The sequence below is a fragment of the Varroa jacobsoni genome, unplaced genomic scaffold, assembly GCF_002532875.2.
Source record: "Varroa jacobsoni isolate VJ856 unplaced genomic scaffold, vjacob_1.0 scaffold_440, whole genome shotgun sequence".
Lineage (NCBI taxonomy): Eukaryota > Metazoa > Arthropoda > Arachnida > Mesostigmata > Varroidae > Varroa > Varroa jacobsoni.
Window position 1 is genome coordinate 104,040 of NW_019213342.1, and position 24,233 is coordinate 128,272.

A 24,233-nucleotide genomic window follows, 5' to 3' on the forward strand; every position below is an offset into this window, starting at 1 on the left:
GAAGAAGCCAGAAGTGGCGGCTTCAATCTCCACCATCATCATGTCATATACAACGCTGATGATCAAGTAAGAATTCAATATTAGGAAATAAAAAAAAAATACACTGTGGAAAGAATTGTTGTATTAAGCTACGGCAAACTTACGGTATTTTCTTAACGCAATTCCGTCATCTGTAATCCTAGATTCGTGTTTATCTAGGTTTCTTGTTTGCTTCAGTCCCTTTTTAGTCATGTTGTTAATTTACGGAGATCATTTGATTTTTTTTTTACAGAATTATCTATTTTTATGGACTGCTAAACCGGATTTTGATGATTTTCATAAAATGACAGTATTTCTATTGAGTTTAGTACAGGCCTAAGGTTTGCGTCGAAATTTCCTGACGTTCGATATCTAGCTCGAAGCGATTTTTAATTTCCATATAAAACGAAAAATAGTTATAACAACGTCTACGACGGTTGCATATTATTAAAAATTCAAAATATTTTCAGTGCTTGTATCTATTGCACTGCGTAAACTGCTAATCACGGGCCCACCTAATCATCTCAACGCATAACGACGCGCTCTTTTTTAAACATATCGAGGCACGCCCTCCCCGACAAGATGTATCCATCTAGCTTAAATTTCCGTATTGTTTTCAACATTCTCATATGAAGTCGTCTATTTTTTGCCCTCGTCACTCTTGATTTGGAGCTTCTACTTAAGCCATCGAGCATCAGGTACAGTTTACTGCGGCAACGCTGACTAATTCGGCTGACCTACGCTGTTGAAGGCCGGGACAATTTGCCTTTTGACGTATCAGAACGTATATAGAATGTAATAGGAATATTATTGCCTTCCCGATATAGTTTTTCCCTGGCTTTCAATAAAATCCAGCTCTGTCTTATGCGTTCGATTTTTCAGGGAGGCTACAAACTAGAACTGTTTGACCAGAATGAGAAGCACGTTATGGACCTCACGCCGAAGGATCAATGGCTCGGCCTCGACGACGCAACGTAAACTTGCGTTAAATTTTTCATTTAATATTTATTTGTTTGCTTATAAATAAAATATCTGTAAAATCAATTGCATTATTCGACTACCGGTGAATAGAACTTTGTATGGATATTGACAGTCGGCTTCATCTCGCCAAAACTTCAAATGAAGGTCGATCCTGTCATTAAATTAGTATAACATCTGTCTATTTGTATATAATTAAATACATGAACGGCCAAGAACCGATCACCATTTAGACTGTCTATAAATACATTTGATATGTAGCTCTTTAAAAAGGAAAAAGATTTTAAAATAGTGACTGTTACCATAAGAATTGTTTCAATCTAAAACAGACGAGCCTGTTGATGCTCAGACCGTGATTATTTCTTTGGATTATCTTCTTAAACCTGATGGCAGAGAGCTCGGTTTCGGTGGGGGCCATATCCCAATATATCTACATCTGGCCGTACGACAGCCCTCCTCTAGATCCAGCTAAACAGCACAGTCGAATTTCGTGTTTTGCTATCTGGTTATTTTATGAAGGACCTTTAAACTTATTCGTGATTCGGGTTCATTTGAGCCATTGAAGCGTTACCTTATAACAACAATTAACATGTAACGCTTTCTATATCCTTCTTTACAGCTTTATATTATTAGTAATCGGCCCCTCTTTGAACGTTCCGAAGGCGTTAAACACTTCGCCTGATTCGCTTATGCTGCTGAGGCCGTCCTTAAGAACATGAAATATCTACCTGTATAGCGTTGTTTACTTGTGGGTTATTGCCTCTAAATCTAGACACTGTTTGCTAATTCATAATTTTTCGATATAAATATGATGCTTTTCACGAGTGTTTACATACGAACAACCTAGATACTACAGCACAATTAGCAAATATTATGCGCACAACTTACCTTTACAGTAATTAATACACGAAACAGTTGTCAGAGTTAATTTCAGCGTTCCCACTCATACACAGATCTATAGATCAGGATAGATCTGAAACAGCACAACCTTCTTCCCAAGGTACTTGTCGTTCTTTTTTTGTTACTTCGAATCAAATAACCCCACTGGCGGCGCAGACCCCTTTTAGGTTGCTTTTGCTTAAATCTTGCTTCGACTACCATTACTGCTGCTATCAGCTTTGTTGCATAAACAACAGGCAACAACCGGCAGAGACGATACGGATGAGCAGCAAAGAGCAAACAGAAAAATAGGGGATGAGCGCTAAAAAGCAAAGTGCGAAGAAAAAAAAATGAAGCTGGCGCATTTTCTCATTGAGGAAGGCCTATCTGCAGCTGACCTACCGCCAATTCTGCCTTAGATGTTGCCCTTGTTCTAGGCCTGTTTGTCCGCAACTGATTCGAACGTCACACAACAACTACAATAGTAATAATGAAAACGAATAAGAAAATCTAGTTTTCCTCGTCTAATTTTCGTGTAATTCACGTGGACTATTTGAAGGATAGTCGAGTTGTGAAGGAAGGGACGTCGGGCATTAGAACGTAGATGGGAAGCGTCGACGAAGCTACGAAAACCCCATTTCATCCGGGCTTTCACGGTCAAACTAATGACTGGCTTCTTCTGATGACTGATAATGCTAAGCAAAAACTATAAAACATGGTCATGCCATCGGTAGATAGAGGTGAACTTGATACCAGAAAGCCCACACGAATTGGGTTAAGCCGCACAGCAACTGCTTCGGATGATTTGGTGTTATTAGTATTAATAATAATATTTGTCATGGTAGACGGAGCGAGCGCATGATAAGCAGCTATATAGAAATCTAGGGAAAACAAACAGAATATAGCTACATAAACGGGGATAGTGGAGCTATGATTTGTAACGATATCGGCTCAGCTAGCTGAACCAACGACACAAATCACACAAACGACACAAATGAAAAATAACACGAAAATGTTTTGCGAATAGATCCCTAGAAAATAGTTAAAGTGATTTCGCTGAATAAGCACACGTTTTGGGTCTCGACGTAAAATGGCCCTTTATATCGATGTCCTTCTAAATACCAATGTATTCATATATTGTGGATGGTCCTTCTTTGTGATGGTGAATTTAATGTCCTGTTCTATTTTTTTCAATTAATGAAGAACTTTCGTTTGCATTATTGCTCCTGCTTTCGTTGGACTATTCCGTTTATGTCAGTGAAGTAGAATATTGCAGGGATTGGAAGCTACCCGAAGAGCTCAACGATCTATCAATTGTAGCTTAAGTATTTTCCCTAAAAAGGACATCAGCTAGCCAAAGGACAACTGGGGAAAACTGTACAGTGCCAGTTTGGAAGGCCAGAATAGCTAATATTAACTCGAAATCAGGATACTACGCTTCCGTTTCGTCTACTAACATCATGATGGCTTCATTTCGACAGCGCGCAGGCATCGACTGTAAAGCTGCCACGCTCCTTGCCCTGCAAGGGGTGCACAATTAGACTCGTGCGTCAAGCTGGAGAATGGGGTAAAAGCTATTTGTTTTGGAGTTGTGCCGATATTGACCTAATCTCGGTGCAGGAGTTCAATGTTGTCTGTTCGGGCCGGGGGCGTATTGAGAAAGGACACTGCGTCTGTGAACATCTGTACTCAGGCAACGTTTGCCAATACAAGGTTAGTTCGCTATCATCGACTGAGTCAAACAGCTGCATTAACAACAGTGTGTCATACATTGTATAATCAAGTACGAAGCATTGTTCTAAATCAAACGAAGCAAGCTTATACCTGAAAGGGCTTGCGACTACTACGGTTCAATTGAACATCAACTAACAATTTCACGGTTAATCTGTAGGTGTACGTTGTTAGATTCCGTAGTTACGTCATCTCAGACTGCTGATATTGTAGGAATTAGTACTCTACAGTAGCGGAACCATCCCATTTCAACCTGATAACTGGTGGCTATGCGATGGCGTAATGTTTACATTCAACCGAACCACAAGCTAGATCCACGGTTGGAATAAGAAATAACCCATCTCTGTGTAGTTAACGGATATATGAAGTCTACTCGTATTTATTGACTGTTGAGCAATGTTCAACTCATGCCCGCCATATTATCTGACTATGAGGTCAAAAATGTCGTGATACTATAAATTACACACATTTTTTTTTTCGAATGCATTTCTAGTAAGCACCACTTACTTATACTGCAGTCATATAGGCACGCTGCAGAGCAACCCTACCTATACTAACATGTTGATTAGAATCGTTCTAATTGATACTTTCGTTACTTCCGAATTGTAGCAGCATTGGTTATAGGAAAAAATCTGCGGGCTTCTACTAGCTCTATTTAGCACTGATAATATGACGAATTTGTGTATACGCATTCATTTATATACAATCCAAAGGGGAGATATTGAAATATTTGTTTTCCTACAAGACAAGCAACAGTGCAGGTAGTAACGGCAAAAACGACATATGGTTCTGTTCGGATATTGCTTTGTGCCGGCCTATGTCTATCTATAGATAGACCAAGGCTGGAAAATTTGAAAAGAACCGGTGTTCGTTAGTCCATTGGCCGTAATTCAACTGCAGATTGCCGCTGATACCGCCGCTACAGCTGCCATAGGCGTTCGGTTATTGGCAAAATAAATAACGATAGTCAAAGTCACGGACAATGCTATTCAAGCAGCAGAAACAGCAGTTAGTTCCCAAACTCTGCACGGCAGCGTTTTGTCAGCGTCAGATGCCGTGTGGGCCGACAGTCGCAAATGGCACGCCGATAGACAACCGAGCGACCGTCGTACGAACGGCAGACCGTCTCGCCATCAGTCAGCAGCCGATAGTTTCAATGCGTACTAACTTGGGCGTCGGTCAACATGGCCACTCTGCATACGCCTGTCGGAAATGGAGAGCGTGAAGTTTGCCGAAGACCACATTGATTACTAGTACCGCTGAAACAGGCGCCAAGTCGACGAAGAGATGGGCGCATAGGCAAAGAGAAAAGAAACAACTAGTCCCGTAATAGTGATTTCGAATTGTCGATATTAGTCTATTGTGTTTTGTGCAAACAATTCCACAAACAATGTTTTGCTCATTTTTCGTACATACTCATCATTTAGCTAATGTTTTCTGCTCGTCCTGTTATAAAATAGTGCGTGTTTTTTATAGGACGAATGCTGGCAAGATGCCGACTGTGGCTCACATGGTAAATGCATCAATCTTGACGCTACAACATACCCGAAAATGCAATGTTTCTGCGAGCCAGGATGGTACGGAGCAAAATGCGGTCGCCAATCAGATATAGATGGTCCTGCAAAGGTGAATTTTTCTCGATGCTCAATAAATCACTCAATATTTATTGCCGGAACCCTGATATTTTATATTGTTCTTCGGAGATCATTTATTTTTGCATATTCCGAACCTATCAGTCCTGCATCACTTCATCCTACTGTAACTATTAGTTAGTTTCAAAGGTAAGTCACTGATAAGCCATATGCAAATGCTGAGTAGTCCAGCTGACTGCAACAAGTGTGTGTAAAAACATATGTAATCACATCATCATAGGCCTAGATAAAGTCATCTGAAATAAACATAATAGGGTGGACATCAAAGTTGTCTATTATGGTAAAAGGCACAATATTATAATGAAAAATATCGAGCAAGATGGTGAATAGAACAGCACTGAAAAAGTTTTACCGCTAAAATTAAAAAGGGTATAGACATAATTGCGCAATTGGATTGTTTCAGGTGGATCTGACCGAGTACAACTCGAAGCGACTCTCTGATAAGTTTATGCTTTACTGGAAAGTCCTTGAGGTAAGTCGTTCGTCAATTTGCCTCAAACCGGACATTCAAGACAGGGTTTCAGATCACTCGGAAAATTAGAATGTTTTTATTATTCATGTTTGTATACAGAACCAATAAAAAGGCTCCGTCGAAACGTCTGATCTTTAGGTGATCGATAGAGTTAAATTAGGCTAACTGGTGACTTCCGAAGGAACGCCCGACCGGTGCTTGTAGCACCCGTCGATTAATATGGATTTATCATTGTTTTTACCATAAACCTCTATAAACTAGACAGAAGCAGGTCTATGACATATCGAAAATACTGGCTGCTTCGATACACTTGATGCTCATGTTCGAAGTTTTTTTTTAACTAGCAAAGGCTCGCGTCAAAACTAGTTCAATACGGCCCCAGTATGCCCATGTTTATTGACAAGAGATAGCTGTTCGATTTATGGCTGTTATCCTCTTACGCAGGTAATATGTAATCCGTCTACGAGAACTTAAAGTTCCTCAAAACTAGGCTAAAACACAAGAGCTCATAAAATGTGTGAAAGTCAGGCAAAGCCATCTAAGTTCTTAGAGTCCTTGCCCAGAAAAACAATGACGTAAAGGACTATGGTGGCAGCTATTAGCCACGTGAATCAGAAACGAAGTTACTTAGCTATAACAAAGTGTCCAGGTGTTAATTTAGCAGTTGACGGACCGACTGAACATAAACGGACCTTATTATATATGGTCTATATTGATTGAGCTATGCTATCTTGCAGTGAAAATGGCGTTACAAAAATAAAAAAACATAGTATAAAATGGCTATAAGATTTCCCTCCATCACCAAAAATATGTCTGTTACAAAATCGTATATATAGTGTCTTTATGTTACCCGTTCACAGAAATCTAACCAATCGAACGATTCGTTTCGCCTAGCTTTCCTTTGAATCGTACATCTACTTTATTTGCATTCTACTTGTAGCCCTATAATATTATAGGATGATAAATCGTCTACAACCAGAAGCGACAGCTTCTTCCAAAGACAACCACCCGATTCGTCAACCAACCTCGTTTGATGCCTCTTTATTTGAAGTTAGTTGCTACACGAAGGAACACCGCCCCGATATGCGATTCGCGTTTAGTTCGATGACGACATATAGCTCTTGTATTATCGCTGATCGGTTGCTGGTCTTCCGCTGATGGCACTGTCGTCAAGGTCGTCGTCACTGTTGAAATCGTCATCCGTAACACTGCCATACAGTATAAATACACCTCTACAAATCTAGATATGAATAATGAGATGTGTATAGCGGTTTGTTCACTCGACAGCGCACCAGTGATAGACTGAAGTGGCCGATACGGCAGTAACAGAGACGGAGAGAACGATACGGACCGCTTGTCTCATCGCTAGCTCGACTGATAACGTGTCAATCAGCACTAGTGAAGTCTTTGTCGCCGGCAGTGTTCGATGCGTCACTTTACGCGACTATACGCTACACTCCCGGATAGCCTTCCTTTTGCCCTCCTGCCGGCCCTGTCTACACAGTTAATAGCATTACTGTAAACAACTGCTATTAGCATTATCGTATGACCGTACCGCGTAATAATTATTACAGCGACGACGATTGCGACGAGCCGACGGAGGGTATTTTTACATCACTACTACATCATTAAATACCATCTTTTTTTTTTTTATCTCTTCATTTTTTTATACTAGGTCGCTCGTCCCTCGCACTTACACAACCTAGTATTATATACATCACCGTGCACAATTGTTGCCATTCTGACCAACAAAACGGTTCGTAGCTAAATTTTCATACAAGAATTTTACCCGTCAAAGAATAGCCAAAGGATCGAAAGCGACGGGCGTCGATTTGGGCAGTAGAACTCCTTATTCCCTCCATTGAAATCGGCCAGGAGTAGGTTGATTCTATGTACAAAATGCTTTCGCAAAAAAATATTGTGACGATGGGCAATACGGGATTGGCTTATCAGTCGATACTCCTTACTGCTAATGATTATAACTGAGAATTAGCTGTCGTCCGACGATGACTGCTGATTGACGAATAGTCACCGACGAGATTAGCCCTACGGTGTACAGCATGGCACGAATAGTAATCGCAATGTTATTTGGACCGCTGTTTTCGGCGCAGCTTGACGCTGATTCCAGATTGAGCGACAGATTTGGGGGGTTGTTGTGATGCTGGCACCGATCTTTTGTACATAGACTCATCTGTCAGTCGACCTTGGGTATCTGTCATCTAGTCATGTTCGTAGAACAAGGACGACAACAAAAGCGATTTAGCTCCTTTCCGATTTTTATCACCGCTGCCGTGGCCTAAACGTGCTGATTCATATAAGACGGACTCAGGCGACAGGGATAACATTAATGTGTAGTTAGTTACAGGATTGTCGATGACGATCGAGGGATCGATAGCGACTGTGGGGCCCGTTGCAGTTATGATTCATGTGCACTTACCATGCCAGACATCAAAGATGCATATTGATTAGATCGATGACCTGATTGGTACTTCCTCGCGAGAGTGGCTCCCCTTCGCTGCCTGGATCGGTCGTAGCCTGCAATGCTAACAATTGAGCCTGAGAACAATATACAATTTTGCCCATTTTCTGGCTTTGAAAAGCGATACACCTACCGAGCTCGCAATCGTAGGACCTCTTTCGTGGACGTTAACATGTCTCTAATTGTAATCATCATGTTACCTCATCATGTTAAGGCGTTTTCAAATCAGTTTTTTTTTCTTGCGGATGTTACGCATTTAACAAAGATGGCGCTACCAGTCGCCAGTACGGTGCCTCTACATAAGCTCCGTACGCTTCTGTTCATTAGCCTACAGAGAGATCTAATGTTATCGAAGGCTTCAATATTCAAGGAAAACCATATTATTTGTGAAGCAAGATTAGCTCTATTATGACAAGCCTATGAGTTTACAACACTGGAAAAGGGGCATACCTATTTTGCGTGTATCGGCCCTTGGACGGCAAACGTTTATCCAATATAATTGTATGCGGTTACGGAGAGAATAGGATAGTACGTTTATTCCGATTTGTTCGCTTTAGCTCTTAATTATTTTCGCCAGCTAGTGCTGATCTAGTATTAGAATTATCAGGTGGTCCGTTCGCTAGAATAAGTAATCACTATTGGTGATTACTAGCGCTATAGGAAATATCCATACACAAACTGAAATATCTACTAATTCGAGTATTATGCTGTTGGGGCGCATGTTGAACCATTTACGTTGGCTAGCTGAGAATGGGTTTCTAAAATCTTGCACTTTTGCAATTGACCTATTGATATTCTGGGCAGAACTTTTAAGTACATAAAAAGCTTTCTCACTCGCAGTTTTTTTCTCTCTGCACACTCCAAATGCATATTTTACTTACTTTCATGTGAGCTTGTTTATGTGCAACGTAGTTATGATGAGAACAAAGGATGCCCTTATCATCATGCTAGAGATACATAATATCAAAAGGCTAAGCACGGCATCACCGTCAAGTAGTATTTTTTGCTGCTTTCGTTATGTAAGTGCCTCTCTTTTTCAAGCTATAATATTCGAAATTTATATTTGTCAGGTCGTTCGTGACCTGCCATGGGGTCGTCGATATAACCTGTACGCCTTTATACGGGCCATGCGGAATAACAGTAAAGTCTTTTAGACAAAATTTCCATACGTTCACACGCGCTACACTCAGTGATCCTGTACACAGAAGCAAACTGAATGAGAAGGGATCAGGCACTGTTCATGGTAATAACTGAAGTCTTGTTATACCAAGTGATCTTCACCAAAATTTGTCAGCTACGATAGCAGACGCGTGCGCAATTTTCAGTCAGACTATTATGGAATGCAATAAGCCATTGATCATCTATTTATCGTTACTAATTTTTCTTCAGTTCTTACCTAACGTTTTCCTTCATTCACTGATGCTCTACAAACATTATCGATAAGGCTATCGATTTGTCAACATGACAAACAACCCATGCAGTGATAGCATGGCGTTATAATAACTGGTCAAAGTTCTATCTATTCAGTCATCTCTGTGGCGTGTCAACAAGCACCAAAGCGTGACAGACGCCCTTTGTGCGTCTGCTTGCTGACGTGCCGTGCGACAGAATCCATGTGTTGCGGATCTTAATTCCCACGTCTTGAACGAACGATTCGAATACCCGCATCGCTTTCATCAACAGTTGCTAGAGACTATGAACCTTATTACGCCGTCGCCGTTACAATGCTGGCAGGAACGCTTTGTACTGTAGCATGAACATCGTTTGTACTTTTTTTTTTAAACTATAATAGACAGCCAGCTGACGAACGAATCTTGCAAAAATCTTGTGAGTGGGCCAGAGAAACAATGCTTCGCGTCGAATGAAATAACGATCGACCTTCACACATGATGGCCGCAAACCTGTTTGAATCTACTCAGATTAAATATATATATATATGGGGCCAGAACCACAGCGACACCAGGCGAAGAATAGAAACTCGCATATGATGATGCCGTAGTCATACTACAGCACAATAGGACATTGATAATAGGCAGCGGTGACGGTCGCTGGGGTTGCAGTGCAGTGGTGAAGATAATCAAGCAATTTCATAAATAATAGGGGTATGTGAGACATGAACGTTTTAGGTAGATGAAATTTGCTTGCTTAACAGAGCAGACGACACAGAATGAAGAATGACAGGATAAACGAAGATGATAATATTGTTGTGCTGTTGGGTATACATAATTCATGATAGCACAACTAGAAACACTGCTCAGAGCAATCACTTATGTTTAGCATTGCTTTCCGAGTATCTAGGTAATCTTCACTGACTGAAAATATAAAGTTTAGATCTTTAGCTACCTGCCAAATTGCTTCCAATTTGAGTACCATGAATTAATTTTTTAATTAAATGGCAATGTCGGCCTTTTTTTAAGCGGAATGTTTCGCACAACCACTTTATGGTAACGATCGGTAATAGATGAGGCAATCGCTAACCTGTGATTTTCTTAATGAAGGATGCGTTTGTTTAGAGGAAACTTGAACCAGCAGAAGACCTGATAATGAACTTTATATTTTGATTTATAGCCTGATGAAAACGTGTCTTTTGAGAAACTCTTTGGTATACAACGTTAGGACCCGTATCGGTTTACACGAGGGCAATCTTACATCCAGCAAAACAATGTAGACAAAGTAATTGTAAACTATTCTACTTTAGATGTGCTGAAGTTCCTTTGATAGATTAGTGGGCAACGTATTTGCTTGCTAATGTTTTGGGATACGTTTTGATCTAGGTTCGAGCCCGATCATAGCCACACTTCGCTTCGTGTTGGGAACCGGCTTTCCGGTGATAACAAACAGAAACAGAGACTCAGAAGCATAGAGGGAAAAGTCAGCCGTCTAAAAAAAATCCCTACGCAATATCCTGCGTACATACATTTATACCTCTGTTCGCATTATAACATTGGCGATACCTTATGCCCCAGGAGTTGTCAATAGCAGGGATTTGTTTCATGCAGTCTCCCGGTTGTGGAAGTTGCTTTTATAGAGATAGAACAGCACAAAGCCTGAAACGAACCCATCGATACCTGCTTCTTCGATACATTATACCCTGGTCGATAGCTGTGTATTGGGACTAGCCAACCAAGTTTCGCGCCAAGCTGGAGAGAAGCTTTCATTATGGGGATGTAGCTGGCTTAAGTCTGCTACGTTCATGGAAATCGAAGGCAAGCTGTGATCGCGGGATCTATTTGCCTGGATAGTCTGTCAGCAAGTGAAACTGCAAATAACCTGTTGGGCTGCCGGGAAGGGTATTATTAGAAAGACTTCCAGCTAATGTTGTAGACTCCGTCCAAGAAATCTAAGAAAACTGGCATCGAGCTGTCCACACTGTCCCGTTTGTAGACCGTTTAAATGGTAACTATTTGCACCTGTTTCTATATCAAACACAACAGCTGTTAAAGTTAGGCTACCCTGTTAAATACCCCAGTATATGTAAGTTAAAGAAAAGAAACAACCCTGAAAAGGGAGTAAGTTTGTTTTTGCTACAATCAGACCTTTACCTTCTGTTTACCCAGATGTTTAATAGCTATTCTATACTTGTTATGAAAAACTACTAGTGAAGGATTTAATGGAGAATGTCAGTGCAGAAAGCTTCAAACGACGGTGATAGCAGATTACTATCGCTTCAGATGAATTTCATTAACTGATAATGTACGTGTTGAGAGAAAAAATTTATAACACTCTACCGGAATCAACCGTTCCTTTTTAAAAAGGGATAACATAGTGCACTCTAACTCGATCCCGATCCTCTTACTTCGCCATAAATCGAATTAGTTTCTTTGCGTGCCGTTCGTAAATCCCAGAAGACTACTACTAACACAGGCATCGGTTGATCCGTGAGCATTGGGCAAAGCGTGGTAGGCAGCTACCCCCACAGGACAGAGTAGGCGATAAGGTCGAAAACTGAAAAGCTGTGGTTGTAACCTGATTGGGCACATGCTACGGTGTTATACTTGTAAATTTGATGGTCAAATAAATTATTATACGGCATACTTAAGTCGGGCCATTGGCACTTCTGATCATTTGACGGCCTCTTCTCTATTCTGAGTCTAGTTCTGAGTTTTCAGAGTCAGAGCCAAGGATCACAATCCGTGTACACCTATGAATAGACAAGCCTTTCTCTGCGTGCAATGACTGTTTGCAGACCATGAATTCACAGTGAGGCGGTGCAGGGCGAAGTTTCTGAGTTAAATTTGCAACAGCTTGGCACACGGGACCAACGCGTCAAAATTGTGAACAGTTAGGCGCAACTCTTTACTTAGAATAATCAGAAATGAACAATAAGCAGTCAGCTTTCAGTGGTAAACATTTTTTAACTTAATGATGAGCCAGATTTCACTGGCATTGTTAGCTGAATAAACTAAACCAGATTTCCGATAGAATTCATTTGGTTAAGACATTTCAATTAAAAGATCCAGTTCTGTTACGCACAGTTTAGCACAAAAAAATGTCAGCTTCTAATTCGTGATGAAAATTCGGCATGCTTCGTCAGACTGCACAGACTCGGTATCCTGCAAATCGCAACTTTCGTTAAAAAAAAAACTGTGATTCTGCAAAACAACTAATATAACTTCTAGTTTCTATCAAACATAACCAAAAAGGGTCACTTTTTATTAAGCAGTATCCATTGCGAAAAAAATCATACCCTCAAAAACTGACAGCCATCAGCCAAATGAGGCTTCCGTTGAAGTCATATACCCAGAATCATGTAGACCTCCATTAGTCGAAGCGGCTATTATGTGTTTGGCAATGTTTGGATCATACTATGAATCTTAGCAGGGTCAAATGGTATTTTGTATTGTTCTGTCTTATTCTCGCCGTTTCTAAATGAAGATAAACGAGAGATCTCGATCTATGTATGGAGTATGATATTTAGTAAAGTATATTTCTGTCCGTATCTAATGCACGCATGAAAACGGACTGTGTGATGAAGTTCATATAAAACAAAATGTACCTACTGACATTTTGGTCAAAGTTCTACTTTTACGCCATCTTACTTGCGATATTATATGTCCTGATTTGACTAGAGAAAATTCAAACGCTGGTGAATCCAAATGACTGACTTCAGTCCGTATGTATCTGGCAATCAAATTTCGTGTGTCCTATTCTATTTAACCATATTACCACCATATTATCATAAATCACGAAAGTTACTGCTCAAACTATAGACGATATCATTTTTATCAGATCCGTAGCAAATCCGTGTTGGGTTGCTTTGTAGCAAGCAGAAAAACGTCCGGGTTAGAAGCTATTGTCACACCTGACCGGAGGAATGACACGAAACATGCCGATCGCTGTAGTTACTATTCCAAAAGAGCAAGATACCCGCAGGAGTATAGCTCTTTATAACATATATTGCCATATATTGCTTGTCAATTACCTTTTTATGTCGTCAGTGTCTCTGAAGCTCACAGTTTGTTCAAAAGTATGGTCTGTCCTACGTTTAGATGGTATGAAGATGTATAAGAGAGACATAATAACAGGATAGAAATAATAAAAAACTAGATTAGCAAAACATTTCTGATTTCGAACACCAATGCATTCCGAATGTACACGCCGATCGTGGCCACGTCGTGATTTACGGTACAAACAGCTTGTAATAAAATGGTATAACTTAACGTAACCATTCTACTTAGGATAATGTGCCTGTGAGCGTGCTCAATAGAAAATGAAATACCCAATTAAGTGCCTTTGTCAAAACTCGAACTCAAGGATGATGCAAGCGTCGAAGCTCTTGCATAAATAAGATACGTACATTTGAAATTATCTAGTTGCAGTAAATGCAGTGTATTATATACCAGATTTAGTTTGGAAGATTTCCGAAAGACTTGCCGAACTTTCGTTCATTGTTTCTCTTTTGCGATTCATTGCCATTTCAGGATAAGGCCGAGATCGAAATAGTGATGAAGGTGAAGGGAAATAGCTATGCCGCTATTGGTTGGAGGCCAAAAGGTATTTCGCGAGATTGTAAAGCATTCCCAACGATCGGAGCATCCCCCCGTACTCGTCGTGAAGCGGAACCCAAAGCAGAGGTCGAGCCTCAAGAGGATTTGGAGACAAGCAGTTCAGAGGAAGGAAGTTCGGAAGAAGCTTCTTCTGAGCCCGTACTCAGATCGGAACCAGAACCTACACCCAATGAAGAATCTGTCAGCAAACCTGAGCCTGAACCTTCCTTAGAGGAATCTAAATCTGAACCCAAACCTGAACCGGAGCCTACTTACGAATCTGAACCCAAAAGTGAGCCCGAGCCTAGCTTAAAGCATGGGCCTAAGAGTGACGCAGAGCCCGAATCCGAGCCAGAACCTAAGTCAGAACCTCAACCTTCATCATTGGAACAATCCGATGAAGCCCGCTCTGATGAACACTTAGAACCTGGGTTCAATACGGAACCCAAAAGCGAACCCGAACCTGAGTCCAAATCTGAGCCTGAACCTAAATCAGAACCCGAACCTTCTGCATCTTCAGAGCGTGAGCCCAAATCCGAACCCTCTGCTTCAGCAGAACCTGAACCTGAATCGGAACCAGAACCAAAGTCTGAGCCTGAACCCAAGTCAGAGCCCAAGTCGAAATCAGAGACTGAGTCAAAATCAGAGCCTGAGCCAAAATCAGAGCCTGAACCCAAGTCAGAGCCTGAACCCAAGTCAGAGCCTGAACCCAAGTCAGAGTCTGAACCCAATACAGAGTCTGAACCCAAGACAGAGCCTGAACCCAAGACAGAGCCTGAACCTAAGACAGAGCTTGAACCAAAATCAGAGCCTGAACCAAAATCAGAGCCTGAACCAAAATCAGAGCCTGGGCCAAAATCAGAGCCTGAGCCTAAATCAGAGCCTGAACCAAAATTTGAACTCAGACCATCTAGCAATCTAAAGACTACAACTGCCACCGGCCGCTCATTTTCCGCTCCAGCGAAAAAGAACTACCCGAAAAAAACACCTTATACACCCCGAGCAGACTTCCACGCCATGGATTGCACCGATATCGTAATGGGCGTCGCTCGCGGTAATCTGAGTCGTGTCTACGATTACTATACAAGGGACCGATCTACACCAAAGGCTGATTCTTTCTGGGGGGGCCAAGACCATCTCACGGCCGCACTAGCTTACGAGGAAAATGGAGAGACCATCGTCGTGTTCAGGCATGTTGTTACTACCATCATTCTTAAAATAAAACCCGTATTTAGAGAGAATCGTAACGGCGTCATTCACATGTTTGTATTTTATCAAGTTTCTTTGCCAACTGCTGAACGAATTTTAGCTAGTCAGCTGCAGATGCTCATAGATTACACTGCTCTAACGCAGTCATGTCGCTCCATGTCAGACGTTTCTAGTTAGCTTCCGTAGTCGTGTACAAGATACTTCAGAGTCGGACACGATGAGGAGAACCAGGCTAGAAAGGGTATACACTCAGTTGAATTTGGTGCGCTCAGTTGGATGTCCACCGAATTACTTATTTTGCTATATTCTCATTGCGGTCACCGCAAGAATGGCTATTGTTTCAGCAAGTACGATGGCGTCTTTCCGGACTCCTGTCGTTGCCACGGCTGAATCGGTGGCTCAATACATTATACAGGTAGCCGCCTTGTCGGCTGCTGCAAACAAGCCAATGTGCGTAAGCCGCATTTTGGCTGGTAGCTGAGCGTTTTGTTGCAGAAAATATAAAACCATACAGGTTTTGACAACCGCTAGAATTTTGTTCGTAACTATGGCATACGTTGCAAGTGGTGCTAGAACAGAATCTGTGACTGATCTTAGCGCACCCAGTACGAAGTAGATGAGTAGGATGAGCTGTAACGGCGCCTGTTTATCGTAAACACAATCCGATTATTTTTAGGGACGCGATCAGAGAAGTGAATAGGATACCTGCGCCGAGTACGTAGAAATCGTGAAACCCATTCTAGCGAACATTGGCCTAAAACTAAGACGCGTGAGATACACAGGAGGGAATTCCCAGGTTACACTCAGTTCGGACACGCGTCTAAGACTGAGGTAGAAGAGCAGGCCGCCAGACAGCCGTAGCATGTGACCTAATTTTGTCCAGAGTGACACGGGATCACTAGACTTCTTTGGCGGTTTACTCCTTTTTCTGCTATGACTTTCATTTGTATGAGTAATAACGTGATTTTGTGTACTTTTTGTATCATCACAATTACTATCCACTTGTTTGTTGTCCATTTTGTCACGATTTTCTTTCTGATTCACGGTTTTTGATGACACTTTCCACTAGCGCTGTTGATGCCATTTTTAACTTTTTTCTTCACTTCGAATTTACTCTTCTTGGTCCTACGTTGATTCTTGCGCAATTTTCAGCACACCCTTCCATGTGGGAGCAATAAGCGTACAAACGTGTGAAAGGTACTGGAACCTTAGCATAGTAAACGACATCTGGTGAATAGCGACGATGGTTACCAAGATGTATCCTTGGCCCGCGCCAAGCAGATACGCTTTTATAAAAATTCCCCACGCAAACGCCTGTCGACACAACCCGCTTTCCGCGGTCATACAGTCGTTCATCAGTATGGAGAATGTCATACTAGTTAAAAAGCGCAGTCCCATATATCATATGACGACAAGTATAGGCTAATTCCGGGACACTATGTTTGCGAAGTAAATGCCTCCGGCAAACAAGAACAAAAGCAATTGAGAAAATGGGCTTTTTTGAGAAGACTTTCATGGCCGAATTCTCCGCAAAATGCGTAGACACTGCAATAACGAACCACGGAAGTGAAGATAAGATCCGATATGCGAAGCCCGTAATAGATGTGGTATTGTTTCTACGTTCATTGATACATAGGGTTTGCACAAACGCATCCAGATGTTCGATACGGCATAGCACACAATGGCAGAAAACACTACCGAAAAGAGCTAGCCCATTTTGTGGGACCATAGAGGTTAGATTCTGGTCAGGTTTCGCTATTTTTTTTACCACAACGAATTGATAACAAACGCATGGGATTGTTCCGGGTATTGCTAGCATCGGAAGTTGAGACTAACTCTCTAATTAGTACGGCGATTCAACTTTTCAGCTCACAGCTAAGAAGTTGAGTGCAATATGTTGCAGTGCTAGGTGGCGGCGTCAGTTCGCTTAGACGGTCAACACATGAGTCTGCTGACAATACATTATTTGTCAACCTACAACGAGGCGACCTTTGTGTCCGCTATGGCTTTTGCTGACATTTGACAGCCAGCAATATTTAGCAGATGTTTTGTTCAGGACCCGGTTGCTTTGGTGGTCCAATTTCTCCTGGCGTAATATAAATGTACGTAAGATACCGGTAGCCTATTATCCATAATATATTGTTAGTGGACAACAATACTACAAGTTCTCTGATAACGTTAAACAAGAAACATAGCATTGTTAAGACGATCGACATTTGACAAGGTAGTTCTATATTAATGAGCATGTATGCACTCTATTTGGACAGATAGAGAGGTCTGATCAACCTGTGGTAAGCTGATATCTTACACTAGCGGTAATCATCGACAGATTCGGCCAAATTGTTTGTAAACAAGTTTCGACCCTGTAGGCTTCACGCACCAGACCGAATCGACTCCACAACTTCGCTACTCGACATTATATTATGTTTCCTAGATTCGAAACAAACGAGAATAGATTTATCTTCATACGGTGTGTGTAGCGCCAGTTAACTCGCTTACTGTTACAATAACATTTCTATTGCATATATATATATATATGTCTTGTTAAGAAGTTTGGTTGTAGCTTGTGTCGATGCTCTTTAGATATGAGCAATCGAAACAAGACGATTTATTTTAAAGGAAAGCTTTTGTTTACTTGGGTTGAAGTCGATTTAGCGGTAAATGCGAAATCACGCTTTTTGTTTTATAGAACTGGTTCCTGACACGAAACGGAGTACATCTACTTCCGACAAACCTCAAGGATCGATCATAATGGGAGTTTTTTAGATACCCTAATGGATAAGAGCTTGTCGACGCAGAGTCTTTTTTCTGCTGAAGCGGCTCCCGAAAAAGTCATACGGTAAACAGTAGCACTCACAATATATAAAATTTCTAACTAATCAGCACTTCGACAATCATATTCAGGAAGCCCCTCGTATCGGACGATATGGCGGATCACAGCTTTGAAAACGAGATCATGGACGTCATTTGGGCTCAAGGTCAGCAGCACGGCAATTATATTCACCAACCTAAGACCGGCCTAGATCAGGGAAAAGCGAAAATTGTCGACTTTTATCGAGAGGACGAAATCAAATATCATGGACACAAAAATCAGCGCGGAAAGACAACGATCAATTTTTTCAGTGAGTATTTGTGCCGCAAACTCGTCTTTTACGTTTAAATTTTTCGTGCACCTTGCCCACCCAATTCCTGTCCTGCTCCACGTGGTTTTATGCCTCTCCATTTCATTAATAAGAAATTTAAAGTACAACTTTTACAAGATTCAGGTCAGTGTTTAAGGTGAGACACAGATTAACTTGTAGGCACAGATTAACTTGTTCATTGCCAGCTAAGTACGCAGAGTTACCATCGAACGCCATCAGACTATCAAAGTAAACAGACGGATTAGTATTCAATACCGTAAAACATTAATCATAATTAGGTATTTCAATTTCAGGAAACAGGGATCTGCATGCTTTTTTGTAGTTTGTTTGAGTGTGACAAACGACCTTCCGTAATGGTCTCACCTGGGTTAACATGAAGGAAACCTACAACGAGGAATATAATCACGCGTTTGAAAATAATGCAGACAATAGAATTCTTACAGGCCCAAAAGGTCAATAGACCATTGAGGCGCTTGTTGAATAGTTTCGAACAAGCTTCAAAGATATTGATCTTAGCAGCTAAATTGTCTTCACATACGTTGCATACGACGTATCATCTACTCATCATGCTAACTAATTGAGGCTATAAAGTGACTGCTTATAGCTGGGTTTGTAATCGCTATCATAGAGGTCGACAGGCTCCATACAATGAAAATCAACAAACTTTTTTTCCTGCGAAACTACCTGCTGACAGCAACGACACCTCCTTCGATCCGGGGTGTGACACCTGTGATCTTTACTTCAAGCATATTACTTATGGGGTTGACTTTTGAAAGGCAGGCGCTTGGGCAGCTTTTTAAAGAATGATTATCAAATTTTTACAGACTGCTCAGTAGTTTGTATGTTGCTTCCTCAAAAGAAAACATTCTTCTGCGATTATTGGTTTCAGTCGTTATGAAGTGGGCGCTGCCTCTGTAGGTAATCGTTGACTCGAATAAGGGTTACGTTCTACAACGCAAGATGCACTGCACAAGGCAAGAAAGTTTGGTTATAGTACCAGACTAGATTAAAGCATTTCGAACATGCTGCTTATTTTCGTTTCCTCTTTGGCCCTCTCTAAAAATAGAATTGCATTCTGTTTGTGTTGTTGTGTCCTACATCTCCAGTTTTTTTTTTCGAACTTTCAAATAATTTGTCGAACTTTGCTTGATTATTTTGGTTAACGAAACTGTGGTTATTAAAAATCGTCTCTTGTGAATGCCAAACAATTCGTCTTTGCCTAGAGACAGGTTCTCAACTTGTTTGTGATAGCAATTTAAATTCGTTTTATCGTCCTGTCAAGTACTTCGCTAAATGTACCGACTCCTGATTATGCTTAGTCCAACATAAACCAGCTCGAAAAGAGATCTGATTCTGAACAACGGCATGTCGGATACCCGTTAGATCTCCATTGCTATTTAGAGTCATTCGTCCTCTGAATTTGTCGACAATCATTATAAGCGGTCTTATTTTACCCGGTCACTGAGACGTGTGACTCAGATGCACGTTCTAGTAGTTTCCTAATCAAAGGCCCCAAAGAACGTATAAGGAGGTTCTAAGTGTCGGGGTACCACCACGAGGCAAGCAATACGGTCAGCTACCTTCTTACCACAAGCCTATTGAGAAAAATCTCCGCCAGGTTGCGGACGTTTTTATTCAGACTGCGCCACTCTAACTAAGTATTGTTTTTTCTCTAAAAGGTAGTTGCAAATCGACTAACTATGAGTCAGATCTAGCCGCCAGGGAAATCGATCCAAGCGTAGTTAGTATTTGTTCTTAGTCAATATCTGTCTAACGTATCTGAAATTAAAGATATAGTGGAGAGAGAGTAAGAGCAGGAAAAAGAAATGTTTACGGGTTAAAAATTGTGGAATAACAGGACCTGAGCAGTGGGATTAATGATTTTCTTACTACGGTCTTGTATAGCAGTATAAGGTTTGTGTGTATGCGCTAATGGTGACAGAGATGTTGGCGAAGCGGGAGCCACCCTTTAGTCGTAGGTTCGAATTCAAATTTAGTTTACGGTCTCCATTACCTTTAGCTATAATGACGGCCTACTTTTCTACGGCCTATATGATATATTAACACTATAAACATATATCAATTCTGTAATCATCAGGCAAAAATGCAAAAAGATAAAGTATATATACATTTTTTTCCAAATAAGCTTCATCAGTAGACTTTCCGGTTTTTTAAATTTATCTTCGCTAATCCGGAAAGTAACGCATATTTCGCAAAAATGTAATCCAACCAGCCAATTACGTTTAATTCAAGACTCAAATGGTACTTTTTTTGCTACAAAATAAAAAAGAAAAATAACTAGGTGTATCTGGCACGACATAAATAATAATCGTTTAGTGGAATCTGTAAAAAAAAAACGAGATTTTCATTGGGTTCAACTCTTGAGGGTGCAAACTTTGCCCCTTTATTAAGGAAGCATGTTAATAACAAACTAAGCTTCGGTAATTACTGCGAACCACACATTCGTACATTATAGGATCAAGCTTATATTTTCAGTATAACTGTACCTTGGGATACAGGTCTATCACTTAAAACTGTAGAGATAACACAGATTAAATACACTAGTAGCACCATGTGTAGACCACACACAGCCCATATGTATTACTTCACGTTAAACAGTCATTAAACCGAAAAAGCTCATTATCTGTGATCAAAGCGTGAAAGACTTATATGTAACAAACTTTTCCTAACGATAAAGATTTTTTTTAACTATAACAAAGGTTACTTAGCTCTCTATGTACTAGCACACTAAGAAATATCTTCCCTTGTTACCTGCCATACAGGAAATAGCACTCTGGATATCTTTCAGTTCCTGTGTACTTACCATATGTCAATTAAAGCTTATTCAAGCAAATCTGTTAAAACGATCTGCTTTGTATTATCGACCGCCACGGCGTTTGTCCATGGAACTCTCAAGACAACGGATGTCCTGAAAAAAAAGTTTACTTTGATACCTGTCGAGATTTTCGAGTGGATCTGAACCTTACAAAAAATAGAAGTAGCGCTTTATAGAAGTTACACTTTAGCCAGGTCTTTCTCAGGGGGTTGCCACGCAGACAGGTAGCACGTTAGTAACTGTGATAGGCAAGATTCTTATTGACCATAATTTTATGGATTGAGTGTGGAATTAGTTACATGCGCCTATCGGAGTGAAAACCTGAGAAATATAATTTTAATTATTATATGCGCAGGTTTCTTACGATTACCTTCAATGCAAGGTAGACTGATTTTTGTTAACAGTTATCCCAGAGTAAACGTTTTCAGATTTCTAAATCTGTTCCTCAATTGTGCAACTGAGTCGGGAGATCCCTTCTCTGAAGGCTTTCGTGCCAAAATTGTTTACGATTAAAAAGTCGTCAAGTACTCACAGTCTGGAAGTAATTTGCGCTATGTGCTTACTAAAAAATTACTTGAAACAGATGAGCTAACTGAGCCTACAAAACTTCCCTAGAAATCATCTATCTTATTGTATACATATGTGCGCTCTTTGCCGCCCAGCTATTTTATCTGTCATGATCTATAGATTGCATATATGAAACAATACGCAACAAATTGTTGTTTATTATGTAACTGCGAAGCAAATCTAAAACATTGTTTTTACGAGAACAGAGTACTACCACTCCTGTCGGTAAGTTTTTCTATTCGTTGTTCTCTGACGGGCAAAACATATATATATATATATTTTGCCTGTCAGAGATATAATATATATATATATATATATTAGCATGTATTTCTTTTAGTATTTAGATAAACTTTAGCGACCAAAATTGACACAAAAAAAACACCGCAATGACTTTTATGTATGAATCAATGACTATGTTTTTCTATGGCTATTTTGCCATACTTTACTGTAAAATCTCTGATTTAGCGATTAGAACTAGATCAGATTTATTTTTTATTTTCCAAGCGTTCAAATTTTCAACTAACGTACATGTACAAAGCAGACTATTCGGTGTCTACGAGTTCGCTCGTCCTTGTTATACGGACCCAATTTGCCTGAATGTACAGATGTGTACGACTAGAAAACGGCTCTATTCCCATAGTGCAATTTATGAGCAGCTATTAAAGCGTCAAAATTTATATGATCCTTCTATTCAAACTTGTCGACGATCACAATCGATTTCCTCGGATCGCATATACAGAACAATGAACAATAGATAGTAATAGATGGAACAAACGATTGTTATGCTGATCATAACAATGGGCAAAGAGGCGATTGTGCCCTGCGTGGCGATGCCCCGTCAGCGACCTATTTTTCGTATGTTTTTAACTCGAGCTCACAGGACTTATCTTACATTTTCAATAAGGCACAAGTGGAATGCTAGTGTACATACTGATGTACAACCAACCCTGAGTAAATTTAACATTTAAGATTCTCTTGACTCTTTTTGTCATGACGGAAGGTCATCTTCATGTTTCACCTTACGTGCATGACATTGAAGCTTTGGCTCAACTCACGGGTAATGGTGATGCACCTTGGGATGGTGGTACGAGCTTGAATCCGGCAAGGCAGCTACCGACCTTCAGATCAACGTGGTCGATTTCTGCCCGTTTAGCTCCCCGTTTTTTCACCACGTGGCACACACCGATGCAATCGATACTAGTCCAGGAGCGTACCTTGCACGATAAGAGTAGATCGGTTGCGGAGAGAACCTTGGCCGTGAAGTAGACTTCGAGCGATTTCCACAAGCTGCGGCCATTATCATTCAGTCGGGTACTGATCTCGCGTTGAGGTCGGGTCAGGTTAATGACCTGGAGTCGGCCACAGCTCTTATCGCCGTGAGAGGTTCCAGATATAGGGAGTATATCTAGCTGATCGTGAACGCGGATTGCTACAGGTGCGAACGCGTACCCCTCTGGAACGGTATCGGAATAGAAATAGTTGTATGGTTCATTTCGGGATTCGCTTTCAAAGGTGATACGCTTGCCGTAACCTCGGCCGATGCTCTCGAGCAGCAGACCTTGTCCATTGAAAAGGTAGCTAGGCGAATCGATTACTCGAACGCGGTACAGAAAACCCGGGATCACTCGTTTATCAACGTAGGTACCAATCACAGCCATTTCATGGTTATCCAGTCGCCCATGGATGTCTTTCACGCGCAGATCATCAATGGTCACTTCGTTCTTCATACCGTTCACTTTGTCCTCCGTCATACCAAACTCGAGAGCGCCCTGCGTCATGATTACGGTTACGTAAGTGGACCAAGCTCTCTGACAAATATCTGTGATTCGTTTGCGACCCTGTTATGATACTTTAAACTTTTCAATAGAAAGCAGTACGCACTATTGCAACCTCACGTCTTTTCAGCTAAAAGTTCGCACAGGCTTTTTGTCTACCTAGTCAGAGCCTTTCACTTCGAGCACTGCTACATACTGCGTCTTCTGCCGTTAAATAATAGTTTCGGAATCACAGCGAGTCGAACCCGCAGACATGCAACCAGTGGATTACTGCTCGTCCGCAGACTCGTGGACGAGTGTTGATCCTGCGTCCCACGGCCGAATATATGCTGCCGTTGGGTATGTAGCTATCTAATCACGGACCGGGGTAGATGCGCGAGGGAACACGCTGAGCTACGCCAACGAGTCTTACTGCCGTTGGATGATTGTAATGGACCCATGTGTCTGCAGCTTGCTAAAGCGCGCCATTAGAGCGGTTGCTGAAGCAATGATAGACTCTGTTGCTGG

At 41.1% G+C, this 24,233-nt stretch overlaps 2 protein-coding genes across 2 annotated transcripts in view; one reads left to right on the forward strand and one right to left on the reverse strand.

The window, feature by feature from the left end:
- The window catches only part of LOC111260451 (uncharacterized), a 108,484-nt gene that overhangs the window by 73,701 nt on the left and 10,550 nt on the right, over nucleotides 1–24,233 (forward strand). Inside the window, exons 3-8 of the mRNA XM_086968334.1 lie at nucleotides 901–992; nucleotides 3,357–3,588; nucleotides 5,083–5,232; nucleotides 5,662–5,730; nucleotides 14,131–15,386; nucleotides 18,310–18,527. Coding sequence (XP_086824460.1) covers nucleotides 901–992; nucleotides 3,357–3,588; nucleotides 5,083–5,232; nucleotides 5,662–5,730; nucleotides 14,131–15,386; nucleotides 18,310–18,527 — 2,017 coding nt within the window. The remainder of the gene's footprint in view (nucleotides 1–900; nucleotides 993–3,356; nucleotides 3,589–5,082; nucleotides 5,233–5,661; nucleotides 5,731–14,130; nucleotides 15,387–18,309; nucleotides 18,528–24,233) is intronic.
- Nucleotides 22,339–24,052, reverse strand: LOC111260452 (uncharacterized). The gene has a single exon (XM_022833226.2). The coding sequence runs from the start codon at nucleotides 23,727–23,729 to the stop codon at nucleotides 22,998–23,000; it is 732 nt and encodes a 243-aa protein (XP_022688961.1). The 5' UTR covers nucleotides 23,730–24,052; the 3' UTR covers nucleotides 22,339–22,997.